Raw genomic sequence first — 14211 nt, 5'->3', positions numbered from 1 at the left:
TTTAACGGAAGAAGATTTCATTTCTTCTTAACACTCGACTACTACGACCGCAATCGCATACTCTCAATTAAGATCGCCTCTTTTTCGATCTTCGTAAGGCGTGCTTCATGTAAAACCGTCGCAATACGTAATGAAATGTGTATTTTTATCTCAGAATGGGTGAATGTTGACCCAGTCAAACAAGTGAAACAACCTTATGTGAAGTCAAGTTATTTTAACGGAAGAAGCCTACTTGCATGATTTTACTTGAAATGTCTGTGCGCGTCGCAACGGAGGCAAGACTTTAACAGCACGATAAGAAGTCGGCAACGAAACTTAGAACACGAATGAGCTAGAGACAGTGTACGGCTTAAGTAAAACTGTTTTGAATCTTGCATTTAAAAACAATGGATCCTTTTAATAAGAGGTCGGAAAATACAATTCTGTATTGTATTGGTGGCAAAGTTTTACCGTAATAAAAATTCCAATATAAGCACTTCCAATAATAAAAATTAGCTACTTACCTAAGAAAACGTTTTCAGAGTGTGGGGGCTCCGATTCCACACTCTGAGGCGCAAACTTTTGGCAATATCCAAAGTTTCCCGGGCGACGCACGGCATTAGTTATTATAAATTCCGCCTAAGTTTGCCGTTTGGAGCGGACGGTGGAGTCATACAGAGTCCCAGTAATTTGAGAGCCGCGACAAAACTCATTTTTACTCAGGTTTTTGCTCATTTTGCTCATTTTGCTCGCACCGATCCCGACAAAAGCTATACGATTGTTGCCGATAATTGAGAGTATGCGTTTGCGGTCGTAGTAGTCGAGTGTTAAGAAGAAATGAAATCCGAAAGTGAGTTTTATTGAGTTAGTTGTTCCTGGCTTGCTTTGCTAGCTCCTTTCTACTTTCCTCCGTAGTCCTCCTAATCACATGTAGATCCATATACAAAAGATACATTTCGTCGGCAACGCCTATACTCGTCATAGGCGTTGGCGACGTAAATCACTTGAGTTTTGTATGTGAAATGGATATGCACAAATCCGACCCTGGCTTTAACCATGCCAACAAATTGGGATCAGCCAATCATACATCTACATACAGCCCACTTCAACTTATGAACCCTCAGGGCACACGCTTGCCACGCACCAACCGCGTGCTCCAGGCACGTGCCTAGAGGTAGGAACCCAGGCGAAGTGACGGCGAAGTGCAATCACGACACCCCCACTCAATTCGACGTCTCGAGCTTGACGACCAAATTGCTCTTCATCATCAAGTAGCGTAGCATCCTCGACGACAGACCTTTGGTAAGGAAGTCCGCGAGCTGGTTCTTGGTTTCCATATACTCCAGCTCAACTTCACCACTCATAACGTTTTCACGAATGAAGTGGTAGCGAATGTCGATGTGCTTGGTACGAGCTTGATAACCGACGTTCTTCGCCAACGCCATGGCACCTTGGTTGACCTCGTAGATCACCGTAGCCCCCTCTTGTTCAGCACCAATGTCCTTGAGCAGTAGGCGTATCCACACCACTTCCTTGATGCAGTCACTCAGAGCCATGCACTCAGCCTCAGTCGAGCTTAGCGCGACGGACTTCTGAAACGTAGAGCGCCAAATCACAGGTGCCCGCACATCATGAGCATTGTCCCGCTAACCGAGCGTCTGCCGTCGCGGTTGCGCAGTCTGCATCCGAGTAGGCGACGAGCTCTGTTCCTTGCGATCCGTCGTACACGCTGCCCACGTCCTTGGTCTTCAACATACATCGCACCACCTTGATTCCAGCATCCCAGTGCTTCTCACCAGGGTTCTCCAGGAAGCGACTCAACTTGGCAACAGCAACCGAGATGTCAGGTCGTGTGCCACACGCCAGGTACCTGATGCCACCAATGAGCGATCGGTACGGCTTCAACTTCATCTTAGCCTTGTCTTCATTGATCTCCGGTCCGTCCTCCTTAGTCAAGTGTAGACTTGGGTCTAGTGGCATCAGGCTTGACTTCGCGTTTTCTTGACCGAACGTATTGATGATCGACTCGGTGTATGCGTGTTGTGAGATGCCAAGCTTCTTGCCATCGATGTCGTAGTCGATCTCGATACCGAGAATGAAACGGGCGGGCCCTAGATCCTTGATCTTGAGCTTCTCGGCGATGCCAGCCTTTACCGACGCGATGATGGCCTTGTCTCGTGACGCAATCAGCATGTCGTCCACGTAAAGACACACGATGCACTCGTCATCACCTGCACCTCTCGTGTAGATGCACGGGTCAGCGTCAGCAGCCTGAAACCCCATGGTCTTGAGATGGTTGTTGGTGGTCTCGTTCCAGACACGAGACGCCTGCTTGAGTCCGTACAGACTTTGCAGTAGCATGCAGACGACATCATCTTCACCTTGAGTCTCTGCCAGTGCCAGTAGCTCCCGAAGACCTTATGGCAGCTCCATGTAGATCTCTTCTTCAAGCTTCCCGTACAGAAACGCTGTATCCACGTCGCACGGCTCGATGTCGAGTCCTTCAGTACAACACTTGGCCAGCACTGCCCTGATTGAGCTCAGGTAAGCCACAGGCGCTTACGTCTCTTCGTAGTCGATGCCCTGTCGTTGTGAATACCCCTTTGCCACGAGACGAGCCTTGTGTCGAATCACTTGTCCCTTCTCGTTGCGCTTCAGCGCGAACACCCAGCGGCAACCGATCGGGCGCTGGTGCGTTGGTCTTGGCACTAACTTCCAGGTACCGTTGTCCGTTAGCGACTTAAGTCTACTTGCAATCGCTTTCTTCGAGTTGTCTTGGTCCGCACTAGTAGTCACCTCTGCGTACGTCTTCGGGACAGCCCCGGTGGTAGCCATCAGCTGTCTACTCTCAACAATGGCGAGCTCGTTACCACTTGGCCTCGGTCGCTCTTGAGTCATCTTCTGACGCTTTGTCCCACTCGACGATGAAGCATGGATGGCTTGCTTCTTCCTGGTGCGTGCCTCCTCAGGATCCGTTGTCTCGTCAATGTGCCGAACACGCGAGCGAGTAATCATAGGATGTGTCGAGTCGTATGGCATCATTGCAGTATCCATGCTCAAGTCACGTTAAAGTGGAATCACGTCAGCAACTTCAACATCGGTGGAAACGATTTGCGTGGAGTCATTCAGCGACATCTGATCCACGCTTGGCACCAATGCGTCTGTGTCGTCTTCGGTATCCAAGTGAGTCATGATGCGCGCAGGATCAGTTGTCTCAATAAATTTCACGGTGCGCACGATTTGCACCTTGCCTGTTGCCATGTTGAGGACGCGGTACCCCTTCACTCCTTCCTCATAACCCATGAACCGACACTTGAGCGTTTTTGCATCCAGCTTGCGGCGCTTCTCGTCGGGGATGTGAGCGTATCCAGCTGCACCGACCACCTTCACGTGTTTGAGTTGTGGTTTGGAATGACTCACAATCTCGAAGGGTGTCTTCACATTGACCGAGTTGGGAATTCGATTGATGATTCAGGCCGCAGTGCTAACTGCCTTTGCCCACCACTTCCTGTCGACACACTCATGATAGAGCATGCAGCGAGCCATCTCCACGAGGCTCCGATTCATCCGCTCAGCCAGTCTATTCTGCTGAGGTATGTACGGCACCGTCTTCTCATGCTTGCTGCCGCTGTGGTTGAGATGGCCTTAATCTCCCGGCGCGTGTACTCACCGCCGTTGTCCGAACGCAGGTGCTGGATTGTTTTGCCGGTTGCATTCTCTATTCCGGCCTTGTACGTTCTGAGCTTCGACAGTACTTCCGATTTGGCCTTCATGAAGTAGTGCGTAACGTGGCGTGAGTAGTCGTCAATGAATGTGACGATGTACGTACAACGACCAGGTGTCGTGGTTTCCATCGGACCCATTACGTCCGTATGCACCAGGTCAAGCACACCGGCACTCTTGACGAGCTTCTCCGGATGTCTCGGGTAGTTGTCAGCCTTCATCTTGCCCATGCAGCAGCCTGCGCACACGTCGTCCCCGTGGACTTCTCCCGTGACGCGAGGCACTCCTTCTGCCATGGTCAGTAGTTCCTCGTAGCGCTTGTACGGGATGTGGCCAAGTCGGGCGTGCACAACAGCCCATGACTTCTTACGAGTAGTCGTTGCAACATGACACACCTCGCCCCCCACTGTCTTCAACTTGTAGATGCTTCCACAGCGCTTCGCCTCCATGACGGTAGCACCACCAAAGCTAAAGACACACTTGTTTTTGCTGAACTGCGCGGTGACGTCCTTCTCGGCCAGCTTCGCCGCCGAGATGAGGCTTCCTTCGACTAACTTCAGGGATGTACAGGACATCCGACAGCGTGACAGACGTCCCGTCTATCAGCTTCATACCGACGGTGCTCTTTGCAACTGCGTCGATCTTCGTGCCATCCGCGATTGTGATACGGACTGGCGTCTTCAGCTCCTTCATGGACACGAACTTGTCTTGGACGCTGGTCATGTGCGAGCTTGCACCTGAGTCGACGAGCCATTCACTCTTGGTCATTGCACTCGTTGCCATGAACGAGAAGTCGGACGCTTTCTCTCGTGCCGCATGCCCTCATTCCTCGTCGGCCTTCTTCTTACGGCACTCGAGCTCTCGGAGCCCTTGCTTCTTGCAGTAGAGGCACTTTCCCTTGAAACGTTGCTTGCCACCGAAATCTTTCTTCTTCGTAGCGAAAGCTTTCTCTTGAGCCGATGACGATTCATCCGAGGCTTAAACACCAGGGAGTGCTTGGATCGCGTAGGCCAACGTCACGCTGGGCGTGTTCTCGAGGACAGTACTGATCATCTTGTACTCGTCCGTCAAACTGTCAAGGAGCAACACGAGCTGGCGAGTCTCGTCCAGAGTCTCACCGATCGTCTCCATTTGGAGGACGATCTCCTTGAACTGATCGACGTGGGAAGCGAACTTGGTTCCAGGCTCCATCTTGAAGTTGTTCAACTTCTTGACGAGAAGCCGGTTCTTGAGCGTCTACTTGTTGAAGTGTTCCTCGAGCATCGTCCACGCATCAGCGGCAGTCAGTGCTCCACGGACGTAAACTTGGTACGTGAGACTCACGTCTCCAGCGATAACACCAAGTGCCTTCAGATCGTTGGTCTTCCATTCTGCCGTGGAGCGATCACTCACTTGGTCGAACTCGGGCTTGATGATCTGCGGCAGCAGACCCTTCCGAGCAAGCTTCATCCGCATGTTAAACTCCCAGTGGAAGTAGCTGTCTTCCACGAGCTTGTCGATGTTGTCGGCGTAGCTTGGGCTCATAACCAATTGAGAGTATGCGTTCAAGGCTTGTAGTAGTCGAGGGTTAAGAAGAAATGAAATCCGAAAGTGAGTTTTATTGAGTTAGTTGTTCCTGGCTTGCTTTGCCAGCTCCTTTCTACTTTCCTCCGTAGTCCTCCTAATCACATGTAAATCCATAAACAAAACATACATTTCGTCGTATACTCGTCATAGGCGTTGGCAACGTAAATCACTTGCGTTTTGTATGTGGACTGGATATGCACAAATCCGACCCTGGCTTTAACCATGCCAACAAATTGGGAGCAGCCAATCAGATATCTCCATTCGACCCACTTCAACTTATGACCCCTCAGGGCACGCTTGCCACGCACCAACCGCGTGCTCCAGGCACGTGCCTAGAGGTAGGTACCCAGGCGAAGTGACGGCGAAGTGCAATCACAATTCCGATGGGTATTTCCCGGCGATCCTGCGGTCAAATATTGCCCCAAGATAGCCTTCGACAAAAAAGGCCCTGTTGCACCATATCGGCCAACGTTTCGCGCCAAAAGCTCAATCTATCCGGCTCCAGCACGCGCAAGAGCAATCACTTCTGGTTTGGCGTTGCCGGGGATATATCGATGGAATGGATATTAGCATGGGGTCGCAATTACGATCCTGTTGAGGATCTTGAGCTGGCTCACGCCTGGGATCGCGTGACGAGTGATGCAAGCGTCGGCACCGACCAGAACGCGGATAAATATTGGACGCGAGTGAAAGATGAAATGGAGAATTTCAGTGCCTATTGCAAAATCCCTGGCGGATATCTCGCTTAAACCTCGCTCCTGGACCAGCCTTCAATCTTATTTTGGTCAAATCTCGAAATCAATCTCGAAGTTTATACGCTGTTGCAAGAAGGCCGAGGCCATAAACCAGTCCGGAGCCAACGAAAACGACATGATGGAGAGGGCACATCTACAGTACAATACGGAATATAAAAGACGTTTCCAGTATATTGATTGTTACAACCAGCTAGTTAATTGTCCCAAGCTCGAGATGATTATTGATCTCGGGTCCAAGCGCCACGCGGAGTCCAATGGTGAGAATTCGAGACCGAATGTGTTTGAGGGGTCTGCATCTCAAACGTCTGGAGATACTGATAGACCCGAAGGTAAGAAGACGACGAAAAGACCGGAGGTAGTTTAAAGTGTGCAGATCCGAACAGTGCAAGCACAAGAGAAGTTCAGCGCGAGCATGGAGGCGAAGGTTGAAATTATGAAGGATCAGATTGGTCTTCCTAATTCTAGACAGCGACTTCAACAAGAGCAAACACTCCACACAATGCTGAACGAGCTCTCTGCTGTCACGCCTACATCCTCAGATCATGCAGCGTTTCTGAAATCGCGGTTATCCATCCTGTTGCGACGTTTGAACGAGCTGGCGGACACTACGGTGCTACCACAATCGCAACGAGAGGACGCATCAGCCACATATGTCTCAGTGGGGCAGAGTACAACAATCTCTCCTTCTATGGCAGGCACCATTGCAATATCGGACCTGGACATCCAGATAAACAGCTAGGAACCACCTCACGTTTAACTCATAACAAACTTAATCTGGATCAATATCCCTTCAGAACACGCCAGAATGAGACATTATTTACTTCTTTTTTGTAGTGCACAATGGAAGCTATCATCATATTTTACGAATCGAATGTAGAAGCCGCACTCTCAATAAGAAAAAAAATTAAAACGGATTGTTTAATTACTGTTATTCATAAGCATAAAATTGCCAAAGATGGGCAATGAGATCATCTCGTTATCGAAAATGAATCCTTGAATTCTCTATTTCTCCGATTCGAGAGGAAAGCTCCGCAATAGATCTTGGCATTCTTCCTTCAGGGCGACTTATACGAAAATCGAAATCAGCAGTGTCGTCAGCACCTTACTCAAACAAGTAGTTGTGGGTGTCGTAGTTAACCTTGCGAGATTCTTCGCAAATCATGTTATGCATGATGATACTGGCTTTCGCCATATCCGCTCGAGAATGGGTACTTGCATGGTAATGCGATAAATCTAAAGCGGACTTTATAACTCCAACAGCTCCTAAAACATCTTTTCTGCACGCTTCTTGTGTTAATGAATATTGATAATAGGATTCTCTGTTTCCCCGGGATTGATGCGTCTGCCAAGCAAAATGCCATACTTCTCTGTTTCCCCAGGGTTGATGCGTCTGCCAAGCAAAATGCCATACTTCTCTGTCCCACCAATTTATAGGGCTTTTGGGTTTTTGAAAGTAGCACAACCAATACGATCTTGGTAAAAGTCTAAGCACCCTTATTCGAAAGCTTGAGTCAGCGTGCTATTCGCTATATTTTTTGTGGCTTCATAACAGCGACCAGCAACTAAATAACGCTATCATATTTGGAGGCAATACTGTTATTTTTCGGAATTCGTAGGTTTATTAGCGAAATTTTACAAAATTTGCAGTAAATGCTCATTACGATATGGCGATCCTATACACATCAGCGTAATCACGATCGACGTGTGTAACACTCGCTAAGAGGCGCAAGATTGCATTATGTATATATGGTTGAAAGGGTTAATAACGCTTGATGGCGATGTATTACAGAGCTTAATCTCTTAGCGCGGAAAGAGATGATGATAAATAATAATTCATGAATCACCATTGGTGGGTACGCTCTCCCGTTCACGTCCGCCAGGCCCCAAAATGGTGGTTTGGATGTGGATCTGATTCCACTTTGGTAGCCGCATTTGGTGTTCACCAACACATTCTTTCTAGCGATCTCATTGGACCACTTGTACGAAATCCACCAATTTATGCTGGACCTTACCTCCTCCGCTTTGCTTCGGCGATACTATTTTACCATTACATATACAAAATTTGAATATAATCAATTGCTACAGCTTGCCTAAAACGGTATCTTCATTTTCATTAATCAGATCACAAATTAGGCACGTTGTTTAACAGTATCTGCTCTCTTAGTCATAGGATGTCGTTAGTTAGAAGTATTGTGAGTTCTAATCTAAATATCCTAACCGGCCGATTGAACCGCTCCGGATTTTCGCTCCGAGGCGGCATAATATTACGCGCATAAATCCGGAAAGTCGTAGATTTCGTCTCGATAGATAGCCCTGACTCTAAAAGTAAGTCGTGTAGCCGTAAGTGTTTTTCTTGATTTTTGTATTTAATATGCTGGTCATCACTCTTAGGGTACTTTGCCGACTACATAGATCTTCCGCCAAACTGAAAGGCCGTTCACTCTCAAATCTGCGCTCGGAGGCGCGAAGACGACCCCGACTTCCATATCACAGGGTTCGTTTTCAAAAGAAGGATTTTTAGCAACTTGTACTAACATCGCTACTGTCAGGAACGATGGTGCATCTGACCCATTCCTCGCTTTACTGGAGGCTAGGCTGCATCAGCGATACCTCCAGTAAAGAGGAGAACACGTCACCGATCATCCAATCCAGCAACGATCTGAACAAGGGTGCGGAGCTCAGCGACACCGGTACAGCGTTGCCTCCGTGGCTGACGCCACCACGATCGAGATTTCGGTGGCGAGTCCACTACCAAGCCGTGAAACCCCACCTGCGCAACACTCTTGCCCACAGACGCAACGTCGCTCGCACTCTCGCCATCACTTACATGATAACTGTGAGGAGAGACGCAACTGTTCCGGTGTGTCGTTGCTTTCGGTCACTGCTTCGCTGCCGAATGACGCGTTCGTGCCCGCACGGTGGCCGTGTCGCGTTGCTCACTTGCGCGAGCTGTATAACCCGCTGGCGACCCTATTCTCAACAGTCCAGCACTTCGGGTGGTGTACGTGCTCTGACCCGTGACGAGTGGACTCGTGTCGGAACTAACTTATGCATGTACTCTGCAACGCGAACGCCTGCCCCTATGATGACGCGCGCGGCAACGGGCTGGCGGAATCCGATAAGGTTCTTCTGGCGCGGAACCAGCGCACGAACACCTTGGCAGTCATTGGCGCTGACGACATCGATGCCGACGAGGTGCTGGGTCAGTATTTCGGTAAGGTCGAACACGTCAGTGCTGCGCGCTCCGATCGATCGCGCAACACTGGGTTTCGTCTCCTACTGGACCAGTGACCTGAACGCCCAAGTTAGCCGGTCCGTTCTGCGATTAATGCGGAGAAGATGGGTGCGTTAATGAGATTCCGGAACCACTCATGTGAGCCGGTGGTCAAGTTCGTCGAGGTCAGCAACGGGCGTCGCGTCACTGTTGTCGTAGCAAGCGCCAAACACATCCGCCGCGGCCAAGAGGTCACGGTCGACTATAGCGATGGTATGTGGTTCATCTGCAGATGCCAGTCGGCTAGGTGTCGTCATCACGATATTCAACACGAGGATGACCCCTGCGAGAGGGATGGGAAGGTAGTAGTTTGTAAAGGTGCATAGGACTCGTGCTCAAAGACATTGAAGTTCCATATTCATCGATTTTAAAAGATGTTTTGTGCTGAAATTTGTCGAATGTGACCAGAGACTGCAAACTGGACGTGGATACTGGCGTGCGGCTCCTCAAATAGATTCGAAGTGTTGGCGCCAAACATCTCGCTATTATGTAGGCGTGCCGCTCTGATATTTTCTCACTTAAGTACGTTTCTTGCCACCTTGCCCTCTGTGAACCGAGGGCTCACCTAAGAACTCTTACAGTCGAGCTATAAAGCAGCAGTAGTGATGGCAGGCTTTGAAACTGACAAGTATTTGCTCGAGTATTTTACTGTGACACAGACAAAGCCGATCGAGATGGAAAACTGCAAACAGTTGCATTTGTTTGAAGTCGATAGAGCGAAATTAAGATATTTGTTCTTGTTATCTGCCGATAGCCTCGTCCAGATCGTGCGTCTCATAAACGAGCAGCCTGTGACGCTAGATTAATGCGCTTAGCAGTGCCAACACACAACACCAACCTTGCCGTCACTTTCAGAATCGTCCCGGACTCCATTTCTCTAACTGTTGATTAGTAAAACTTCAGTTAGTCAATCTTTAACGATACATGATTGGTGGATTAATTCCAATTACGCAATCTTTGAGAAATATAATGTTCAAACTAATATTAGGTTGATATTTAATAATATTATTTTGTCTACACCATTTCAGGTTCGTTCTCCCCACCGCAGGAGTTCGATACAACCACCCCGGAGCGGGCAAATCTCAGTTCAAAACACCCAATGCCTGAGTTCAATACACACAGGTGTCTCTTTTATTTTTTTTGCCAATTACTGCGAAAGTACCAACTTTTGTCATTTCGAGACCATTCCACCCGAGTCACACAGTCTCCACCACAACGCCGTTGTGAGCTGCTACCAATCGCCAGTTCTCACCAGCCTTCGCTGCCTCGAGGACACGTGCACGAACGTCTTCAGGGTAAGTGCTACCCATTATGCCAAAACGAAAGGGGCGCGAGGCGAAACGATGAATAGATGGATGCCTTTGAGTTCTCGAATGGTCTCGAAATGACAAAAGTTGGTACTTTCGCAGTAATTGGCCACAAAAAAAAGAGACACCTGTGTGTATTGAACTCAGGCATTAGGTGTTTTGAACTGAGATTTGCCCGGTCCTATGTGCAAGTCGGCTCTGGGGGGTTGTATCGAACTCCTGCGGTGGGGAGAACGAACCTGAAATGGTGTAAGACGAAAATATTAGGTGATATGTTTTAGATTAACTGGTCTACCAGGTGATATTATCACTATATTAACTTCACGTTACCATTAACCCCTGATTCACCCTCGCCAGACGAGTCGCCTTTGCCTACAGTAGTAATAATGTACAGGGAGTAGCGGCAATAAGAAAGGGTTCAACGAACTAAGTACTGAAGGCGTTTACGTTACATAAGTAAAAACAATTGAAGAGGTCTCAAATGTACTGTATCAAAAAATAAATATCTTACTCGATTGGATTGAGTACAGCTGTAGATGTCAATTTCACGTCATCAGCGTAAAACCCAGCATGCCTCCAGTAGTTTCTAATATCCTGTAACGGCACCTCGTTCGCGGCATCACATATCCACTGAAGCGCTTTGAATGGTACGATACTGTACGGATCCGTGTCCCCGTCAAGTAGACGTATAGCCAGGGGTTCCGAACATACTATTTTTATTAATTACTTTTCTATATTGATCGAAAAATTATTTATTTTCAGCTTTGCTTTGAAGGGTTGCAATTTTTTGTGCTCTGTGTCACCAATAATCCTATTGTAACCGGTCTTACTGAGACCGGTTCACAATCACTTCTCCACAGGCTTTAAATGGATCACGTTTATCGATTTATGGCGCATCAATCCTCCGACATCTTAGCATTTTCAGTTGGAGCAATACCCTCACAGCCCATTGTCTACTTAACTCAATACGATGCCTGCGAAGACCCCGTGGAGTGTTCCAAAGCCGCGTGGAAAGACAGCTTCAGCCCCATCCAGAGCGCCAAAGAATTCCAAGAAGGCCAAGACGTTGAAGAAGATGGTCAGCACGGACCCGTTCACGTCGAAGCAAGTGGCGCCTTTCTACTTCAAGGCTGTACTCGACGATGACGAAGCGCCTACTACAGTATACAAGTGTCGCTGTGGTGTCCAACGCCGAATGGAGCCTAACACTGGCTACCCAAATCTACTTGGCCACGTCTTCATGTGGCACACGAACTGGGTTGCGGACATGACCAGCGCCAGCTCAAATACGGGAACGCTAGTTGGGTTCATCGATGACAAGACTCACACAGTCTTCTCTTGGACTAACGTTGTGCTCTCGTGCAATCTGCCCTTCTCGTTCTGTGAGACAGTCGCGGCATCTAACTACGTAAGGATTGGGAGCCTTTCGACGGACCGCCTCGTGAAATACATTTGCCTACTAGTCCGTGAAGTTGAAACTGTGATCGCTGGTATCCTGCCAAAGTCGTTTGATATCATTTTCGACGGGTGGACCTTCCGTTCAGAGCATTACGTCGCAATCTTTGCATCCTTTCGACACGATGGCAAAGTACAGAACCTTTTGGTCGCAATGGCGCCACTTGTCGACGATGAGGTCGACGACCACACAGCCCGCAGTCACGCTAAGTTTCTGGACACAATTCTCTCTTACTATGGCCGGAGCAAAGCCAACATTACCTACATTGTCGGAGATAATTGCTCCGTGAACGGTGCTGTTGCCACTCAGCTGCAGGTTCCTATGGTAGGCTGTGCCAGCCATCGTCTAAACCTGGCGGTGAACTTGGTCCTCTCTGGCGACGATGAGCTGATCACTAAGATCCAGAAGTTGCTGTACAAGGTGAAGAATTCGCTGTTGGTGTCCGCAAAGTTAAGGTGTGTTAAACCAACTATTTTTAGTTTTCTGATATCTGATTATTCTTTGTTGTGCTAGGCGAAAAACACTTCTTCGACCTGTCCCTCAGCAGGACACTCGCTGGTCATCGATGTTTGTCATGGTGAACAGATACTTTAAACTGAAGGAGTTCATTAGTGATGACATTGAAGAGAGGCTGGCGGATTTTATGCCAACGCGCCGAAAGGAGAAGCAGCTGAAGACGATCATCAACACCATCAATTTTGATATTGATAGAGGAAATGAGGAGTGGCATTCAAGGGCGCACGGCCCGTGAATCCTATATACCTGTCCGTTTCGTTACTACTGAGGAATGAAGGTAAAACCCCTCTCCTGGGTCCAAACATCCTCCCACCTCATCTATCGTTACACACAGCTCGACCAATCTCAACACTCCCACGTGGTCAGCTGTAGTTAGCCAGCAATGCCCGCTCTGTGCTCGCGAAGCCACAGTGAGCTCGGGTTTGTGCAACGCGCCTCCATCTCAGACATCGTATCCTCTTGGTCGGCCAACACCCAGCCTTTTTCGAAGTTTCGTGTTCCGTCACCAGTCTCCTTTAGCCAGCTCGTGTCCAGTTCAGAGAGCTCCGCACGCTGTCGCTACGCTCTCATCATGAAGCCAGCCCGTACCCAGCCCTCCAAGAGCCCCGTACGCCGTAGTTTGCACTCAAGTTCGACTTCGCGCTTCAAGCGTCGATTGTTCCTGCTCGTCGCGCACCTCAAGAGCCCCCAGTCGTCCTCGTAGCGCCGTACGTCTGTGGTCACATCTTTCGTTAGTAGATCAGCGATATTGTTCCTCGTACTCACATATTCAATGACAACGTCCTCCATGACGATACGCTCTCAAACAAAGTGATATCTTGAGTGAATGTGTTTTGTCCGCTGATGATGAATAGGATTATTGGCCATTGCGATTGCCGATTAATTATCCACATTGATCACTGTTGGGCCTACTGCACGTTTAACTCCTCCAATAATTCTCGAAGAAAGATCAGTTCCGTCACTCCATCAGCCAACAACATATACTCCGCTTCGGTGGATGATAATGTCACCGTCCTTTGGCTCTTACACGAGTACGTTATCGCGCAGTCTCCTAGCATCATGACGTAACCCGATACGGATCTTCTTGTGCCGATATCTTTTGCGTAGTCTGAATCCACAAAAGCAGTTAGCTGGAAGCCATTGCGACTGCGCCCGTTGATGACAAGTCCGTGACCAATAGTCCCTTTCACGTAGCGAAGAATGCGTTTTGCAGCATTCCAATGTGCGAGCCCCGAATTATTCAAGTACTTGCTCACACATTGGATTCCGAATGAAATATTGGAGTCTGCTACCACTCATACGGTACATTAGAGAACCGACCAGGCCTCTGTAATCCTTGTTCTTCATCTGCTCTCGTTCGCTCTCCGTTTTGGGGCTGTCGGGTTAGATAGGACGACTCCAAGATCACACGGAGTCTTACATGAGTTTAGCTGCGCTAAGTTGAACTTCTCCAAGACACTTTTCGCGTACGTGGTTTGGTCAAAAGTCAGTGTCCTTGCAAGCTCGGTTCCGGCGCACTCGGAGTCCGAGGATGTGATGAACTTTGCCCATATCTTTACACTTGAAGCCCGATGGCAGCGTGGTCTCGATCTCATGAATTCCACTCACAGTATCTGCAATCAGAAGTAGGTCGTC

General features: G+C 48.7%; 2 protein-coding genes across 2 annotated transcripts; both read left to right on the top strand.

Moving 5' to 3' along the window:
* Window positions 1-5546: 5546 nt before the first annotated feature.
* PITG_01465 (uncharacterized protein) lies at window positions 5547-6762 on the top strand (the record flags this gene model as incomplete). The annotated part of the gene is made up of 3 exons (XM_002908085.1): window positions 5547-5606; window positions 6214-6352; window positions 6407-6762. The coding sequence occupies 3 exons, from the start codon at window positions 5547-5549 to the stop codon at window positions 6760-6762; spliced, it is 555 nt and encodes a 184-aa protein (XP_002908131.1).
* Window positions 6763-8577: 1815 nt separating this feature from the next.
* Window positions 8578-9314, top strand: PITG_01464 (uncharacterized protein; the record flags this gene model as incomplete). Its single annotated transcript, XM_002908084.1, has 2 exons — window positions 8578-8692; window positions 9187-9314. 2 exons carry the CDS (start codon window positions 8578-8580, stop codon window positions 9312-9314), a joined length of 243 nt encoding a protein of 80 aa, XP_002908130.1.
* Window positions 9315-14211: the final 4897 nt, after the last annotated feature.

Source organism: Phytophthora infestans, genomic scaffold, assembly GCF_000142945.1.
Source record: "Phytophthora infestans T30-4 supercont1.2 genomic scaffold, whole genome shotgun sequence".
Classification (NCBI taxonomy): domain Eukaryota; phylum Oomycota; class Peronosporomycetes; order Peronosporales; family Peronosporaceae; genus Phytophthora; species Phytophthora infestans.
Note: the sequence above shows the minus strand (reverse complement) of the source record. Positions and strands in the feature narration are given on the sequence as shown.